This window comes from Oncorhynchus mykiss, chromosome 8, assembly GCF_057628025.1.
Source record: "Oncorhynchus mykiss isolate SJ-2025 chromosome 8, ASM5762802v1, whole genome shotgun sequence".
NCBI classification, from domain to species: domain Eukaryota; kingdom Metazoa; phylum Chordata; class Actinopteri; order Salmoniformes; family Salmonidae; genus Oncorhynchus; species Oncorhynchus mykiss.
In genome coordinates, this window is record NC_143029.1 from 64,451,175 (window position 1) to 64,471,069 (window position 19,895).

Below are 19,895 nucleotides of genomic sequence, written 5' to 3' on the forward strand. Positions count from 1 at the left end.
TATTTATTTGAGGTACTCCTCGCTCTTTTGTTTGGGTTTCAACCCTGTGTTTTTGTTATGTGTTTGTTTGGTCTTCATCCCCGTGCCCTTACACGGCACGCCGTAATTTGGGGTATAATTTAAAAAAATATTACGTGTTCCTGCGCTTGTCTCCCGAATCATTGTTACCAACGTGACAACCATTTTTACTTCTAATTACTACCACAAAGATGGCCACTGGTCCACCCACCGTTGAATGTCAACTTAAATGGTCATGTCTATTATCAATATTTCTTTGATTTCAGTAGGTTTCCTATGGAGGATTGACAGTATAATTCCCATTCAAGTCAAAGTGGTACCATTTGAATGTTTACATTTATTAAAATGTTAGTACATTTATTAGCCAAAGTATGATACACACCCTGTATTCAAGAGCATGTTGTGTCACAATCGATGGCAGGCACAACACAAAAAACGTACATTATGTAAAATAAGGTCTAAGCTACAACATATGTAAATCTGAAAAAGTTTACGTGCTTGTCACGCTCGTCATAATGATTGGACCAAGGCGCAGCGTGTGTAGAGTTCCACATATTTTAATAAATCGAAACTCACCAAACAAAACAATAAAGCACAAACTAAATGTGACGCTACTGGTGTGCACACAGGGATCTGTAGACAAGATCCCACAAAGCACAATGAGGAATTGGCTACCTAAATATGATCCCCAATCAGAAACAACGATAAACAGCTGTCTCTGATTGGAAACCATACCAGGCCAACATAAACCATTAATCACCTAGATGACCCACCTTAGTCACTATCACGCCCCAACCAACAGAGAATAAACAGCTCTCTATCGTCAGGTCGTGACAGTGCTTTTAGATAATTGACATTAAGGTGAACATTTTTTTTTCAATAAATGATCAAATAGTTTCACAACCTTCTTTGGAAGCTTTTAATTATATTAATCTCAACTGTTTATCTTTTCCAGTGATGAAGACATGGGGTATTCATAATAGGTCAACTTTGACCACCTTTATCTCTTAAATGTTTTGGCATTCAGGTCCAAAAAGTAACTTTCGGAGCACTTCTACAATAGGCAAATATGTATTGAAGGTTTTATTCATTTCAAAAGGGGTGCTATCAAATGGATTTACCCTATATGGGTAATAGATACTGTACTATTGTAATAGTTATTACCCTACTGGAAAATAATGCAATGGATATTTGTAAAAGCACATAAGATTTTCCAAAGGGTTATGCACTAATAATTCATCATAATATGCTTCTTAACCCAGGTCCATACTCCTCGCTCACTCATATGATGAGATTTTAAATGGAAATGTTGAAATTTGAAAAAGCATTCACTCATCCTTTTATCTGTGTGTCCTGTATGACTGGCAGAGATCACAGGAAACTCTGAGGACATTCCTCTGGTGCGATGGCGACAGCAGTGGATGGAGAATGGCACACTGCTCTTTCACATCCACCACCAAGATGGCAGCCAGAACCTCCCCGGCCTGTCCGCCACAGACTACCCTGCCAGCGACTCTGCCGAGGAAGAGTTACGCATCCTTCACATCTCTGTCATGGTACGGTACTGTGCTGGTTGGGTGGGGCTCGGGTTGGAATGGAGAGTGCTTTATTGTGCTGTTTGATAAAGATGTTGGGCAGGGATGTTACTTTTCAGTTATGTGCGCTGCTCTAATATAGGCTTCAGAACTTGGTGCATTTCTTGGTACATGTGGACATGCTACAATGGAAGGTTTGTACTGAACAGCTACATTGATGGATGACAGATTTTTAATGCAAAGTACATCTAAACATTTTAACAAATGATTAGTCAGCATTAGAACAATTATTCTAGCAGGTACTAGGTACATTGTAGAGGCACTTACTGAATGTCAAATCATATGCTGACCTTGAGTCTCCTCTGCATGTTTTGCATGCATTAGTACACAATGAAAAGGTAGACTGAAACATTTTCAAATTCTTTCAGTTTATTTATCTATGCAACAATTATCCGCCGGCAAACTTATTTCCCACCTCGTATTTTCTTCCATATCTAAATTGAACATCCTTCTGGCCGTTGTGTCCTTGTTTTATTCCCCTTGCTATCTCCTTATCCTAAAAGCTGCTCGACAATACAGTCACAAATCTCTTATGGAGGTGTGAAAGGATTAGCATGCAGATAGGACAGACTTAGCAACAGATGGCTGCTGCGCTGTGCTCCCGCTCCGGCCTCGCTCGCTGCAGCTTGTCGCTCAGTTGGAGGGCCGCCTCATAAATCCAGCATTGCAGCACTTCGTCAGCTCCTTGAGGATACGTGCTGCCCCGAGACACAGCCCCACCACTCTCTCTCCCACTAACCGCCACTCTCTCCCCACCCCACACATGTCACTGAGCCATTTCCATTGTTCCGCCATACGCCGCAGCCATCAGCATGGCTCGATGGCAGATGATTCAAGCCAGGATTCTACACAGCAGCTTGACCTGTCATGCACAGTTCATTGCCAGACCACCAGGCCCACCATGGAACAGTTTAAAGCTCTTGGATGAATGCAGTCCAACCTGAGGCTTGAAAAGAGGCCAGCTATAACTGGGGTTTAATCTCATGGAGATGCAGGTTCACTGAACTGCACCAAAATCAGTTTTGTCACCAGAAGGGGATAGGGATTTCCCTCACCTAGTGGCCATTCAAACTGCCATGATAAGAACAGGTGTGCTTCTTCCTCCACAAGGTGACCACAGTCTCCTTTGTTGCTCTGCTTCAACATCCATAATGGATGAGTTTCCCTGTGTTCCATGTTCAGCCGCAGGTGAGCTCCTGCAAGTCAAAACACATGTCCTTAGTTCTCTTTTGGCCCAGAGGCAGACAACAAGCACCCCCTAACACCTACTACTCTGCACCATCCACCACACATGGAGCCACCCTTTTACAGAGTTACTCCTTCTGCAGGAACACCTCTGCTATGTCCGTTAAATGCAAAGGGAGTGTAGTCACAGTATTGGAAAACCTTTGTATTACAAATGCTCCAGAACATTGGTAAAACAGCAAAGGGCATCACACGGCAACTTTCATTTCCCTTAATGTTGGGATCTTATTTCTGCAGGAACACCTCTACTATGCCCGTTAAATGCAAAGGGAGTGTAGTCACAGTATTGGAAAACCTTTGTATTACAAATGCTCCAGAACATTGGTAAAACAGCAAAGGGCATCACACGGCAACTTTCATTTCCCTTAATGTTGGGATCTTATTTATGGTATAGATCCCTCAAACTCATCTCTGGACCTCGAAGCCACTTCCACTGCATTTTTTTATTATTCCCCTCGAATCAGGGACTGATTTAGACCTGGGACACCAGGTGTGTGCAATTCATTATCAGGTAGAACAGAAAACCAGCAGGCTCCGGACCTCGTAGGTTAAGACTTGAGTACCTCTGGTATATATGGAGAGAGGAATATCGTTATGCCTACGCTACTGCATGAAAGAAGACATATATTTTTGAGAAGCTGTGGAATACAAAAAAATGATTGAATAATATATGAGGAGATTTTGTGTGGTAGGAAATAATCTCTTAGGGACTCTTATGGCTCATGCGCTGTATCAGTCACTGTTTACATTGGATTAAGGTCTCAGACAAGTCCCCAATGTTCTCTGACAGGTTGCCAGTGTTCTTCCTGAAATAATAAATAGTGTAAGGGCTCTATTCAATCCGTATAGCGGAAGTTCAGCGTTACAGCTCGTTAGCGGAGACCGCATTCACGGTAAATGCAGCTCAATCGGAAATGACTTTAACATTTTGATCTACACAATCTGTTACACATCAGCAATACAGATTGAATAGAACCCTAAGTCTCGTATGTTTTGCTTCTCCTCCTATTTATACATTTGAAGTTCACATATTTTGCTGGTATAGTGTTTAGTAAACATCCCAGTGCTCCTTCTTGCTGGTGTACAGTCAGGGTTACTAATTCCCGTCTCAGATGGGAATTAAAAGGTTTGAGTTTCCTGGGAAACTAACAGTATGGCTTTAAGAAATCTGATGCAGACGGAAGCAGAAGCAATACAGAAGGAATTTATTTTCTATTGGCCAACCTATAGTAAAACAAGAAACACATTTTGAAGAGGAGGCAGATACAATATTTTTTAAAATGTTAAATAACACTAAAATGTGCATGAAAATACTATAACCCTCACAATAGCCTACATTTAGCATAGCTTAATTCAAAATATATATATTTTACAATGTCTATGGTGTATTGGGATAACTGAGTGTGCAAAACATTAAGAACACCTTCCCTTTGCCTTCAGAACAGCCTCAATTCGTTGTATCCTTTGGGTGGTGAACCATTCTTAAAACACATCGGAAACTGTTGAGCATGAAATATAAACAGCAGCGTTGCAGTTCTTGACACAAACTGGTGCGCCTGGCACGTACTAACACGCCCCGTTCAAAGGCACTTAAAATTTGTCTTGCACATCCACCCTCTGAATGGCACACAATCCATGTCTCAATTGTCTCAAGGCTTAAAAATCCTTATTTAGCCTGTCTCCTCCCCTTCATCTACACTGATTGAAGTGAATTTAACAAGTGACATCAATAAGGGATCACAGCTTTCACCTGGATTCACCTGGTCAGTCTTTGTCATGGAAAGAGCAGGTGTTCTTAATGTTTTGTACACTTAGTGAATAGTAAACAGTCCATATATAACTCATATTTGCTGTTTGATATACTATAACAGTTTGATATCTCTATTTGTGTACTAGGTGATCAGAAGGAATAACTCAAACAACGAAGATTTCATACTTTCAATTAAAAAATATCACATAAGAAATTCTGAAATAATTGTCCCGGCCGGGCCCCGGGCTCAAGACGTTCTTTACAACATTACCAACAGTTTTCCTTTGGGCACCCCCTCAGACCTTTGCTCTTCTGGTTTAAGTGCCCAATAATACCTTGTTTTATGGCTGCTCACACCCTTTAACGGATTTACTATTTCCTCTTGCACCTCAAATGTCATCCAGATCAGTTAAGGTCCATCGGGCAAGCAGAATTGCAGTGACCCATTCATTAATGCAAGCACAAGCCCCTGAACTTGAAGATTGTCTCGCTACGTAAAAAAGATTAATGATAGAAGATCCTTAAAGTTAAGTTTGTAATGTTATACAATTTAAGGGGCAGGAAGGAATGATGGAAGGAAGAGGAAATTCAGTTAGAGTAATCTAAACAAACATTTTGAATTAAGTATTATTATGTTTATAGTTTCGAAGGCTAAAGTATTTTTTGTGTGTATCTCTTCCAGCTGGGAACCGATGGCACAGTATTGAGTCTGTCAATCAAACAAATTCTCACATAATTATACAGCAAATTAAACTATGTTTAGAAAAAGCTAAGACAGTCCTGCTGAGAATCCCAAAACTCTTAAGCTAGTAATGTTTTTATATTCTCTCAGTTGTTTTAAGCAAATTGAGAGTTCTACTATTGATAATAAAAATATTTATTTAGAATAGATTACACATTTATTTCATTTTCATGAGAATACATTTTCACATTCTGAATCTCTCAAGAGTTTGAGTAAAACATTTTTTTTACATGGACAGTTCACATTAATCAACATTTCAGTAAAAGTGCCAGTTTTAGCCAGCCAGCTAATTTTCAACCTCAGTCCCTGGGCAGGTTATTAAAAACTATTACAATAACAATGCAGACAAATATGCAGAGCATCATTGGACAAGCAACACGTAGCACGCAGACAGAGCTATAGCACAAAAAGCAACAAAACAAAATACCCTAAAGCAACAAAGTGTTTCCACACCTCACAAACTACAGAGAACAGACAACATGGAGAGCTGCAATATGCAGCTAGGGATTATGTCTGATTAAGTCTGATTGGGCTTAAGTCATATCTTTATGTTTTTTGTGAAGGTGTGATAGGTGGTGCAGTTGTGTGTGTCTGATGGCAGTGCGTTCCAGACATGGGAAGCTCTCATAGAGAAAGCAGATTGACAAAAGGTGCATTTTTCTTAAGCAAACTATACAGTCACCTCACATGGCAGACCTTGTGGATCTGTTGCCATGGGTTTGGGTTTTCTGTTAAAACAAAAGTACTAGGTGGAGGGGGAGCCATGCCATTTAGGATCTTGAGGACAAGACAGTGTATTGCACAAGATATTCCCAACTCAGAAGCTCATGCTTTCTGAGGATGTAATGGTGATGATGGTTATTGGGCTTTCTATCGAGCACTTTGAGAGCCTGTTTGTAGACTGACTGAATGGCTTTTAATTCTGTACAGCAAGCTTGGGCCCAACTAGTCTAGCAGTATGTTAAGTGGGGGTGTATCATAGCATTGAAGTACAGTTTTGTTACCTCTGTAGTCAATTTTTTTTGTACGAATCGGAAATTAGCTAGGTTAAACTTTGTTATTTTAGTTACTTTTTTCACCTGCTTTTTAAAAGAGAGGTTGCAATCAAGTATGATGCCACGGTACTTAAAATCAGAACCAGCCTGGAGCTTCTCCCCTGACACATAGGCATCTGTCTCAGTAGCATCAGTTGCCCTCTTTTTTTTTACATTGTGATGCAAACATGAGTCACTGAGCCACTTTGTAACCTTGACCATTACAGTAGTGAGTTCTTGTGCAGCTTGTTTGCATGCACATATATCACTGTATCATCTGCATACATTTGAACTTCAGACCCAGTACAGACAGAAAGCAGATCATTCATGTACAGGCTGAACAGGAGGGGCCCCAGTATTGACCCAAGGGGCACACCCACATCATAGCTGAGCACATACTGTGTATTCTTTAATGATCATACCTAGGGCTGTTGCAGTGACATTATTACTGCCACACCGGCGGTCATGAGTCATGAAGGGAGTCAAATTCCACGTGACCATTTAGTCACGTAATTAGGCTTCTCCAAGCTCTGATGCTGCTGATGGTCATTAGTAGCCTACTAAACTTGCTAACTGCCTGGTACTCAGCACTCTATTGTCCTTCTAATCACTCGGACATCAATGCAAATGTAATTGAAAATCTAATCAAACACTTCATTAGAGCCCCTAAGCTCATGTTGTGCAACATTTCTATAGGCTATGCAATTGCACGAAAAAACAGAGTGATGACCTCTCTTAAAAAGAGGAGGATCCCATCAGCTTTCTATAGGCTAGGCCTGCGAGAAGTATTTCTCAACTTTTCTAATATTAAGTACATTGCTAATCTTTACAACAGGAGTATAGCCTACCTGGCTGGCATGAAAATGAACCTCGGGAAAAGCGTCCTCCATTCGCTATTTAAGTACATAGATGACATTTACTTTTTCCTCTGACCCTGTTTCGTGACAGGTGCATGATAATGGTCCATTCTAAATCAAAACAAATTTCACACAAAATGTTTTTCATATTTTTTTTTGCAGGGCGATGTACTCAGATAATCGCATGGCGTGCTTTCGCCGTAAAGCCTTTTTGAAATCTGACACAGCGGCTGGATTATCAAGTAGTTAAGCTTTATTTTGATGTATAATACTTGTATTTTCATGAATGTTAAATATTTATATTTCTGTAATTTGAAATTCGCGCACTGCAGTTTCACAGGATGTTGGCCACGTTGGACGCTACCCTCCCACCTGCCCATAATTAACCGCTCAACACAGGAAAGCTGCATGTGCGCACTCCCTCAAATCGTTTGGAGAAAATATAATTTCTATTTTATTCAGCTTTGTTCAATTGTATTCTTCATACTTAAAAATAATATAAAATAATGCCACCGAATTATAAGCAAAACTTGTCTGTTAAATTAACTAGTATAGCCCACAGCCATTTTGCATAGCCAGATCAGGACCTAACATAAGGACAACTCAGAGTATTCAATTAGGTTATTCTGAAATAGACTACAATTTTCTTTAGACCTGTCTAAAATAAATTATGAATTTATCGTGAAGGTGTAGGCTATTTAACATGGATTTATTAAACTTTTTAAAATGTAGATGTTCCAAAGGTCTGCATCAGTGGCTTGTAGAAAGCCAGGAATGGAAGCCAGGAGATGCTAAATGTGTTTATGTTAATTAACGGGCAATTACCGTGAGACCGAGAGTTATTTGCTTGACAATCACCGGCTGAGGAAATTTTGTGACCTCCACAGCACTAATCATGCCTTGCAATACAGCAGGAGACTTGAATGTGTCCTTAATAAGAAAAGCGTTAGCCTTCATGCAATATTAGCCTTTATGAAATATTGTAAATTAAATTAAATGATTTAAGTTAATGTCATTAATACCCCATTCCAATGAAACCCCATCGTGTGTTTAATGGGGGTTTAACTTTCACATTTGTTCACTGTCAAACTCTGAACTGGATCATAAAACTTTAGAAAATACTGTTCCTAATTGTCACATTTGATTTCATTGTTGTCATTAAATAGTTTTTTTAAGCATTAATGCCAGAATTTAAGCCACGTCTGACATACAGTGCATTCGGAAAATATTCAGACCCCTTGACTTTTTCCACATCTTGTTACATTACATTACAGCCTTATTCTAAAATTGATTAAATCATTTTTTTGCTCATCAATCTACACACAATATCCCAAAATGACAAAGCAAAAACAGGTTTTTAGAAATGTTTGCAAATGTATTAAAAATCCCAAACTGTATTATCATATTTACAGTCTGAATACTTGTAAATGTACTGTAAATGTGATAATAAGTTTTGGATTTTTAATACATTTGCAAACATTTCTAAAAACATTTATGGGGTGTTGTGTGTGACTCCACTTCCATGCAATTTCTGCCATATGCCCCGCGGACATGCAGAAGAGTGCAATGAATGCTTTGAGTTCATCCATAAAGATATCCTTTTCTGTGCGCATGAGCGATAATAGAATATCTGACGTGCTGCAACATCTGCATTTGACATAAACTTGTCAATATTTTCTACCCAAACTGTGCCATCCCTCCTAGACTCCTGTCTCACCGTGGCAGTTGGGATCAGTTGGCTCTTTTACAGGTTTTCAACAGCGAGGCTCAGGCATCGGAGGTGGAGGCTCAAAGTCAACATCAGACGCACATTTTGTTACGTTGCAGACATATTCTAAAATGGATTGAATATTTTTTTCATCAATCTACATGCAATATCCAATAATGACAAAGCAAACTGGTTTTTAGATTTTTTTTTGCAAATGTATTAAAAATAAAAAACATAAATGCCTTATAAGTAAGTACTCAAACCCTTTGCTACGAGACTCAAAATTGAGCTCAGGTTCATCCTTGATCATCCTTGAGATGTTTTTACAACTTGATTGCAGTCCGCCTGTGGTAAATTCAATTTATTTGACATTATTTGGGAAGGCACAAACCTGTCTACATAAGGTCCCACAGTTCAAAGAGCAAAAACCAACCCATGAGGTCGAAGGATGTCCGTAGAGCTCTGAGACAGGATTGGGTCGAGTCACAGATCTGGGGAAGGGTACCAAAAAATGTATGCACCATTGAAGGTCCCCAAGAACACAGTGGCCTCAATCATTCTTAAATGGAAGACGTTTGGAACCACCAACACTCTTCTTAGAGCTAGCCACCCAGCCAAGCTGATCAACCGGGATAGAAGGGAATTGCTCAGGGAGTTGACCAAGAACCCACATCTACAGTCTGTCACATTTACAGTCTGAATATGGATTGAATATAATTGTAAATGTACTGTAGATTGATGAGCAAAAAAATGATTTAATCAATTTTAGAATTTTGTTGAAGCACCTTTGGTAGCAAGTACAGACTTGATTGTTCTTGGGTATGATGCTACAAGCTTGTATTATGTGCGTTTCTCCCATTCTTTTTCAAAATACTGTATATTTTTTAAATCATTTTTATCGAAATTTAGAAAACAAAAAAATCAATCGTGCAGCCCTAAGTCCCACCCACAGCGATTAACAGGTCTAAAACCCTACTGACTCACAAGATTTTCAAGCTGATATATGCCAGCCACTCAGGAACATCCACTGTTGTCTTGGTAAGCAACTCTATTGTAGATTTGGCCTTGTATTTTAGGTTATTGTCCTATTGAAAGGTGAATTCATCTCCCAGTGTCTGGTGGAAATCAGACTAAATCAGGTTTTTCTCTAGGATTTTGCCTGTGCTTAGTCCCATTCAGTGTCTTTTTTATTCTGAAAAGCTCCCCAGTCCATAACGTTTATAAACATACCCAGACAAACGAAATACACTGTGTGTAATGAATCCATTTTTCTTTCCCGCTCTTTCTCAGTCCACACCCCCTTCCCTTTGTCTACCAAGCCATCATAATGGCTTAGCCCACTAGGGACTCTTTCCTATCATTGTCAGTAACCAATATCGACTGTTTGTTTGTTATGTATTTAGGTGATTAGTTAGTTAGTTAGTTAGTAAATAAATAATTAAGTCAATGCGTATGTTGCTGAGTCACAATTTATGCTAGGTTTCGTGCAGATAACAAAGAATTTTTGACTGATAGAAGGTAAAGAATAATGCTATCGATATAAAAGATCTTCAGATATTTAAGAGTGGTTTCGGGAGATAGCCCCTTTATAAAAACGAATGCTTCCGTGGTGCCCCAGGTTATTAACGGTTTAATTGTTGCATGGTTTAATTCAATCACATAATCAATTAAACGTTAGGTAGTTGATTTGAAAATAGCTTGTCATCTCATTTAACTGTAGTAGAGGCACAACATTATGGAAAACAATGTAACTCTCTGGCCTAGTTATCTTTCTGCTTATTTCAATCTAAACTAGAGTTTGGAATAGTTCATTGACTTTGAAAGTAACGTAAAAAAGTAATCAATACAAAACAAATTATTCAAACTTTCATTCCCCTCTAACATTGTGCGTACATGCTGCAAAAGTGACCTATAGTAAGGCATGATTTGTTAATGTCCTTGACTATGCCGAATAGGCAAACAACTTTTGCAAATTGATTTTACTCTTTTATATCGGCTGAAAGCTTAATTTCTTGTTAATATAACTGCACTGTCCAATTTATAGTAGCTATTACTGCAAAAAAATGCCATGCTATTGTTTGAGGAGAGCTCCTAACAACAAAACACTTTTTTTCACCACGATAGGTTTGATAAATTCACCTCTGAAGGTGATATGTGTACTTACATTCTGAAATCTTGCTCTGATTTATCATCCAACGGGTCCCAGAGATAACATGAATTGTCGTTTTCTTAGATAAAATCATTTTTCATATCCTAACAAGGTACATATATCGTGCATGGTCGATTTTGTATTTCCACTTGTTCAATTTGCAAAGATAGGTATCTGTGAAAATCTCACCCTAAACGTTGTTTCAACCATTCAAATCATGTTTGTATGTATTCCTCAGATATCCTAGAACGTAACTAGACTTCACTATATCTTTAGGGCTGTAGTATATCCTATAGGACACCATATTTGGTCAGAGAGCGATGCCTTCATGGCACGCCGATGACACGGGTGGTCTTCACTTGAACAACACTAACTTTGTCAAATAAGCACCAATCGGGGTCAAACAAAGATAGCTTGATAGCGAATGGGCTGGGCTTAACCGGAGTATTCGGAAACCAGGTATCTGTTGTAAAATGTGGCTCCTAACCTTGTACGACAGCAGGCCTTTTCATTGTGAACAAAAATTAGTTATGAAGTTATGAAAACTGGTTGTTTTGCCAATTTTGAACTTATAATATGGCTACTAATACTGGAAAAGCTAAATCAAAGTTCAAGTATACAGATTTAACGATATTCTTGCAGAAAAATGTAATATGAATGCAAATGTCTCCTTGACGATTCGCCCAAACGTACCTGTGTGACTTCACACCAAATGTCACTTAGCTCGCTCATACTTCAAGTTGTCCGTCTGGAACCTTGCACATACACTGCTACCATCTTGTGGACACCGTCGGAATTACAATCAGAGTGATGGCTGGAACTGGTACCTTTCTCTTGCATTTCAAAGATGGTGGTAGAAAAAAAAACGTTTTTTTCCTTTGTATTTTCTTCTACCTGATCTAGTGTGTTATATTCTCCTACATTCAATTCAAATTTCCACAAACGTAAAAGTAGTGTTTCCTTTCAAATGGTACCAAGAATATGCATATCCTTGCTTCAGGGCCTGAGCTACAGGCAGTTAGATTTGGGAATGTCATTTCGGCGAAAATAGAAAAAAAAGGGGCTATCCCTATTAAGCAAAACGTTAGTAAATGTAGCTGGCTACATTCTTTCTATGACAAACATTAGAAATATGATGGCCTTGCATAGTTTTTGAAAAAAATACCTTACTTTTTCATTGTAAGCATTGCATTGCATTCTTGATGCAAAAAAACACTTTTGGCTTTCAATATAAAATGGACCCCTGTCAATACACAGCTGGACTCACCTGCTCCCGCTTTCTCCTTTTGTGCTATTTACAAACAAACACGTGACTGTCTCAACTGATCTGGATAACTACGGATAGCTTCATAGTGTAAACTAGAATGACAGGTGAAACAGAAATCGTGATCTGCTTTATCTCCTAACGTATTGCACAAGTTAACTGCAGGTATTTACTTAAAAAGTAGCTACAAATATGACAATTTATTGAAAACTTTAAATAACTAGTTTCAACAGTATTGAGGGTGGCTATTTCCAAATACCCCGGTATATGGTACACTGTGATGATATGGATATTGAGTTTGTTAATGTTTTCTTGACATTGTTGAGATCTATTGTTTTTTCCTCAAGGATCTCTGCTATGCACTAGTGGTCTTTTGACAAATCTAACTGCATGGGTTTGGGGACTTTGGGGAGTTCTTAGTTGAGACCATTCATCCTTTTCCTTTCCCAATTGTTTGTTCACAGGGAGGCATGATTGCCTTGCTGCTGTCCATTTTGTGCCTGGTCCTTATCCTCTACACGCGCAGGCGATGGTGCAAACGCCGCCGTGTGCCCCAGCCCCAGAAGAGCGCCAGCGCCGAGGCAGCCAATGAGATTCACTACATCCCTTCGGTGCTGATGGGAGGCCAGGCCAGGGAGAGCCTGAGAAACTCCAGGGGCCAGGGTCACAATTCCAGTGGCACGCTCAGCATCCGAGAGACACCCATCCTGGACGGATACGAGTATGACATCACTGACCTGAGACACCACCTTCAGAGAGAGTGCATGAACGGAGGAGAGGACTTTGCCAGCCAGGTTACACGCACCCTGGACTCCCTACAGGGCTGCAATGACAAGGCCAGCATGGACCTCACACCTGGGGAGTGTAAGTACAAGCACTCATGTATGCACACACACACACACACACACACACACACACACACACACACACACACACACACACACACACACACACACACACACACTCTTACACTGTTAATGGTGATGGAAAACGCTGTGTCAGGCACCGCTCCAGAATCTCCCATAAGTGTTCTATTGGGCTGTGTCATGCACCGCTCCAGAATCTCCCATAAGTGTTCAATTGGGTTGTGAGTGTTCACACTTGCACATTCTATAGTGGGCTAGCACCGACCTTAGCCCAGGGCTAGCGGCCCCTGATCTGGTGCAGGGTTGGCACTGACTTTTCAGGGTAAAAAAAAAGAGGCACTTTCACTTAATTTGCATGCTCTAGTGATGCCTGCCACTCTTGTTTAGGCTACCCCAAAGACCAAAACATTGTCTGAGTCAACAGGAGAGATTATTATAATTATTTTCCATGAGTTTCGTCAGTCTCGAGTGACGAAAAGTAGCCAGTTAACAGCTGCTAGCTAACAGCTGCTCTCTCACTAGAGGAGGAGCAGCACAAAGCAGAGCTGTTGCTACGGTTACTCTCACACGCAGAGCTGGGGCAGTAAGGAGCGGGGGACAGACAAAGACAAGCATCTAACTAACAGAGGAAGTTACTGTATTTCGGATTTCGGATTCGGGCATGGCCTGTGTGGGTAGGGTTTGGGCTTAAATGAAATGCCCCTGCAGGTCTACAGATAGCTCGCCATGAACTTGTAAACTTGTAAGTATTGATGTTGTTGTAAGTTTATTTTCCTGTAATAATGAATAAACATTAGCTAAAGTTAAGACGTTGTCAGCAATGATATGGTCATTATTTGAACTGGCTAGCCATCTAGCTAGCAGGCTAGAAACTAACCAAATCATTGTTAACAAATTAGCTTTTAGTTGCCTGGTTTGCTGGATTGACATTTATTTTTTATGTTTATATTTCACCTTTATTTAACCAGGTAGGCCAGTTGAGAACAAGTTCTAATTTACAACTGCTACCTGGACATATACAAAAGTCATTTTTAAACTAATGGGTTTATTCGTGTTAAAATACAGAAGTTATGCTATTTTGTACCACTAGGCTGCTGATGTCATGCAGCCTGTCATTTTTGTGTTTATACTTTTTCATAACAACAACAAGTTTGATGTTGGATGACAATAGAATGTTTGTGATGTCACTGTGACAACTGTCTACAGACATGTCGATAGGCCAACTGTAAACCAGCCTATAGAATGTAACATTGGTTATGTTTGGTTGTCCGTTAGCCCTGGGATAAAATTGTGACTCCTTAGCCCAGGGCTAATGCTTAGCCCAGTGTTAACAAATGCTTGTGTAAATATGGGATTACAGTGCCTGGCAAAAATATTCATCCCCCTGGTATTTTTCCTATTTTGTTGCATTACAACCTGTAATTTAACTGGATTTTTATTTGGATATCATGTAATGGACATACACAAAATAGTCCAAATTGGTGAAGTGAAAATAAAAATAAAAATCCCCACAGTGAAGCATGGTTCTGGCAGCATCATTCTGTGGGGATGTTTTTCATCGGCAGGACAGGGAAACTGGTCAGAATTGAAGGAATGATGGATGGCAGTGAATACAAGGAAATTCTTGAGGGAAACCTGTTTCAGACTTCCAGAGATTTGAGACTGGGAACGAGGTTCACCTTCCAGTAGGACAATGACCCTAAGCATACTGCTAAAGCAACACTTGAGTGGTTTAAGTGGAAACATTTAAATGTCTTGGAATGGCCTAGTCATCCAATTGAGAATCTGTGGTATGACTGTTCCGCTGTACACCAGCGGAACCCATCCAACTTTTTTTAAATATTTTTTTTTCTTTTTCTCCCCAATTTCGTGGTATCCAATTGTTGTAGCTACTATCTTGTCTCATCGCTACAACTCCCGTACGGGCTCGGGAGAGACGAAGGTTGAAAGTAATGCATCCTCCGATACACAACCCAACCAGCCACACTGCTTCTTAACACAGCGCGCATCCAACCCGGAAGCCAGCCGCACCAATGTGTCGGAGGCTACACCGTGCACCTGGCAACCTTGGTTAGCGCGCACTGCGCCCGGCCCGCCACAGGAGTCGCTGGTGCGCGATGAGACAAGGACATCCCTACTGACCAAGCCACCCCTAACCCGGACGACGCTAGACCAATTGTGCATCGCCCCACGGACCTCCCGGTCGCGGGCGGTTACGACAGAGCCTGGGCGCGAACCCAGGGACTCTGATGGCACAGCTGGTGCTGCAGTACAGCGCCCTTAACCACTGCGCCACCCGGGAGGCGAACCCATCCAACTTGAAGGAGCTGGAGCAGTTTTACCTTGAAGAATGGGCAAACATCCCAGATGTGCCAAGCTTATAGAGACATACCCCAAGAGACTTGCAGCTGTAATTGCTGCAAATGGTGGCTCAACAAAGTATTGACTATTCTTTTTTTTTTTGGGGGGGGGGGGGGGGGGGGGGGGTGAATAGGTATGCATGCTCAAGTTCTGTTATTTTGTCTTATTTCTTGTTTGTTCCACAATGAAAAATATTTTGCATCTTCATAGTTGTAGGCATGTTCTATAAATCAAATGATACCAACCCACAAAATGTTTAATTCCAGGTTGTAAGACAACAAAATTGGAAAAATGCCAAAGGGGGGTGAATACTTTTGCAAGCCGCTGTAGCTAGCCCAGGGCCAGTCTTAGCCTGGGGCAAGGAACAATTCAATGTGAATGTATCCCTCATTTACTCAAATGTTTCCTTTATTTTGGTAGTTACTTGTATGTGTGCACCTGAAGTGAAATTAATCTTCAAGGATATCGAAAGAATTGAGTAATTTGGTCCAACACAGACATTTTTTTTGGCACTGTAGGATTTATATAATTCTTTCATGCAACTGCTACAGTAATAGTGTAATGATATTACGTACGACCAAAGTGCTAGTCGTATAATGACTCTGGCTATGGTCTGAGCATGTGTGTTTTGCTAAACCACTAAATCATCCATCTGACCCTGCTAGAAATACAAAGTCCTTTCTATTTTGCTACTATTTATCTTTATCTCACTTGCTCCGGTATGATTTGACTATCTACCTACAATAGGAGGTAATACAATACAAACAATGCATCAGAGAGAGATTATTCAGAAGCATTCAATATTGTCTAACTCAAATATCATACACGTGTTTGGCTTATTGGCTATTTTCAATGCACTCATTCATTCACAGTCATTTGCTTTGGAAATATCCTCATTTGTAATCAGTGGACCTTAGAATTAAAAACACCCCCTGAGAAATATATGGAACAGCAATGATTTGAAATACCCACAGAATTTCAATTAGCACAAGACATACTTTTCCAAATGTAAGAAATATGACATTCTAGATTGTGCTGATTGGTTTTGAGATTGCATCTAGTTTCAAAGTCTAAATAAAACTCCCAGGAGGATATTGAAGTGGAATAATTTCATGCATTTTACATTAAGTGCTAAACTAATTTAGATAAGGCAATAAACTACCTCAATAAAAGCCTCTCTCAATATTGTTGGTTGTGGTCAGAAGAAATACCAGCCAATGAAATGTTCTCTAGTTGTGACAGGAAATTATGCATTATAAACTGACTTGTTTTGGCTGTAGCTATTCTGTGTGAACGCTACAGTCGGCAGAAAAAAACAAGAAGAGGGAATAAAGTATGTAGCCCTATAAGGATATACTTTACTGTGTAGTGCTGATTCTCATTATTTTAAAGCTATTGTCCCCTCAGAATGACATGCTACTTTTTCACATTTTAATCCTGTATTAGTGGGTTTATACTACACCTGTCTCGTTTCTCTCCCTAATTATGATTGTTCTGTCATCATCAGGGAGTGACAATACAAAGTTGTCCCTAATGAACAAGTACAAGGACAACATCATAGCCACCAGCCCCATTGACAGCAATCACCTGCAGCAGAACACTCTCCTCCCCCACAACACCTCCACCAGTCAACGCAAACAACGTCTGTCCAGCAAAACCCGAGGTGAGTCATTCATCGATCCATATCCACTCCCATTCTGACCATTGTGTGTTCTCTGACAGTAAAGGATAAAACACACCATGCCGACCCACGACTGGAAATGTGGCCAAAACGGGAACAGTGCCGATAATGTACATTTGTCCAGAAATGAACAGAGCAATGACAGCCAATGTTTTGTTCAGAGGCAATATCATGGCTACGCACTGCCTTTAACTATTCGTAGGCACTGTGTGTTTTGTCCTTAAAGGGATACTTCGGGATTTTGGCATTGAGGTCCTTTATCTACTTCCCCAGAGTCAGATGAACTCATTGATACCATTTTTAAGTCTCTGTGTCCAAATGGTATCCATGAGATCATCTGATTCTGGGGAACATAGATAAAGGGCCTCTTTTCCAAAATCCCGAAGCATCCCTTTAAGAGACTCTTATAAGAGAGTATTGAAAAAGAGGGCATGTCATTCTGAAATGAGACACCAGTTTGTTCTGTTGACCCTGATCATAATCCACTTTGCTCCATGACTGACTAGTGTGGATGGTTTATTTTCTGGTTAGAAAAGCAATTCTAGTGTGTGGGATGTTATAGAATAGAGGATTCAAATAGCAATGTCACGCTAACCAGCTCATTCAGCATGTAGTGGTGGCTAGGGAACTATAAAGCTGTTGTGTAAAGTAATTTTACAGTTATGAAAGATTAATTTGTGTCAACCACCATTTCCATCTCATTTTGTGAATTATGATGAGAATTGTGAGAAACAAACATGACTCTGGTTTCAGATAGAGAAGAGTGGGGTTAGAGTCGTGCCAAAGGGTTAGTTGAGCCACCTCGTTTCTAGGAAGCCATACACAAAATTAATCATGTGACCAAATATTTAGGAAGAGGTCATCATTTCATGGATTCTGTGAAGCCAGAAAATATATGATAAAAGTGGTAAGCAAGTTAGGTCCCAAAAACAAAAAAAATATTTAGTTTGTATCTAAACCAAAGTAGATATTTTATAGACTGTTTTATAGATCAGTTGGGGTCTCTATAAGCTAATACATGAGGTCCTAAACCTATCATGAAAGTGCGTCCTTGTACTGTAGCTGTGGGCTAATATGGTGAAAATGGTTGCTTTGGGGTCAATTGTGCCTTTTGGTTAGAGGCAAGTTAAGCCAATGGTCAAATCAATATACCCCATACAAATGATGATTAGATCTGGTCAGTTTTATGCATATACAGTTATTCACACCCCTTAACTCTTTCCAATCTTTTCTTGTGTTACAGACTGAATTAAAAATTGATTAAATTTAGATTTGTGGGGGGTCACTGGATGATACACAATGCCCCATAATGTCTAAGTGGACTACAAATTAATTGAAAATGTAAATCTGGACATTTCTTGAGTTAATAAGTATTCAACCCCTTTGTTATGGCAAGTTTAAATATGTTTAGAAGTACACATTTGCTTAACAAGTCATATAATAAGTTGCATGGACTCACTGTGTGCAAAAATAATGTTTTTTTAATGACTACCTCATCTCTGTACCCCACACTTACAATTATCTGTAAGGTCCCTCAGTCAAGCAGATGTTGCACAATCCAGGTGTGGAAAGCTCTTAGGGACTAACCCAGACAGACTCACAGCTATAATCACTGCCAAAGGTGCTTCTACAAAGTATTGACTCAGGGGTGTGAATACTTATGTGAAATAGATATTTATGTATTTAATTTGCAAAAATAAGAAAAAAAAAAATCTGACTATTTCCAGGGAAACACAATGTCCTGATATACAGTACCAGTCAAAAGTTTGGACACAGCTACTCATTCAAGGGTTTTTCTTTATTTTTACTATTTTCTACATTGTAGAATAATAGTGAAGGCATGAAAACTATGAAATAACACATATGGAATCATGTAATATAGAAAAAAGTGTTCAGCAAATCAAGATATATTTTAGAGTCTTCTAAGAAGCCACCCTTTGACTTGATGACAGCTTTGCACACTCTTGGCATTCTCTCAACCAGCTTCATGAGGTAGTCACCTGGAATGCATTTCAATTAACAGGCGTGCCTTGATAAAAGTTAATTTGTGGAATTTCTTTCCTTCCTAATGCGTTTGAGCCAATCAGTTGTGTTGTGATAAGGTAGGGGTAGTATACAGAATATAGCCCTATTTGGTAAAAAATCACATCTACATTATGGCAAGAACAGCTCAAATAAACAAAGAGAAATGACAGTTCATCGTTACTTTAAGACATGAAGTTTCTTCAAGTGTAGTCACAAAAAACATTAAGCACTATGATGAAACTGGTTCTCATGAGGACCGCCACAGGAAAGGAAGACCCAGAGTTACCTCTGCTGCAGAGAACAAGTTCATTAGAGTATACTGCACTTCAGATTGCAGCCCAGATAAATGCTTCACAGAGTTAAAGTAACAGACTGCTGTTCAGAGGAGACTGCTTGAATCAGACCTTCATGGTCGAATTGCTGCAAAGACACCACTACCAAAAGACAACAATAACACAAAGAGACTTGCTTGGATCAAGAAACACGAGCAATGATCTGTCCTTTGGTGTGATGAGTCCAAATTTGAGATTTTTGGTTCCTACCGCCGTGTATTTGTGAGACACAAAGTAGGTGAACAGATGATCTCTACATGTGTGGTTC

The 19,895-nt window shown here is 39.8% G+C and overlaps 1 protein-coding gene across 18 annotated transcripts in view; it reads left to right on the forward strand.

Annotated features, from left to right (window-relative positions):
• The window catches only part of LOC110530308 (astrotactin-1), a 270,605-nt gene that overhangs the window by 44,756 nt on the left and 205,954 nt on the right, over window positions 1-19,895 (forward strand). For 9 of the 18 annotated variants that reach the window (XM_036985941.2, XM_090182267.1, XM_021613237.3 and 6 more), the window contains exons 2-4: window positions 1,387-1,574; window positions 12,827-13,226; window positions 17,097-17,252. In XM_036985941.2, the coding sequence (XP_036841836.2) occupies window positions 1,387-1,574; window positions 12,827-13,226; window positions 17,097-17,252 (744 nt within the window). Of the gene's footprint in view, window positions 1-1,386; window positions 1,575-12,826; window positions 13,227-13,774; window positions 13,971-17,096; window positions 17,253-19,895 lie in introns of those variants that run through there. The other 9 variants (XM_036985948.2, XM_090182270.1, XM_090182269.1 and 6 more) reach the window with 4 other exon arrangements.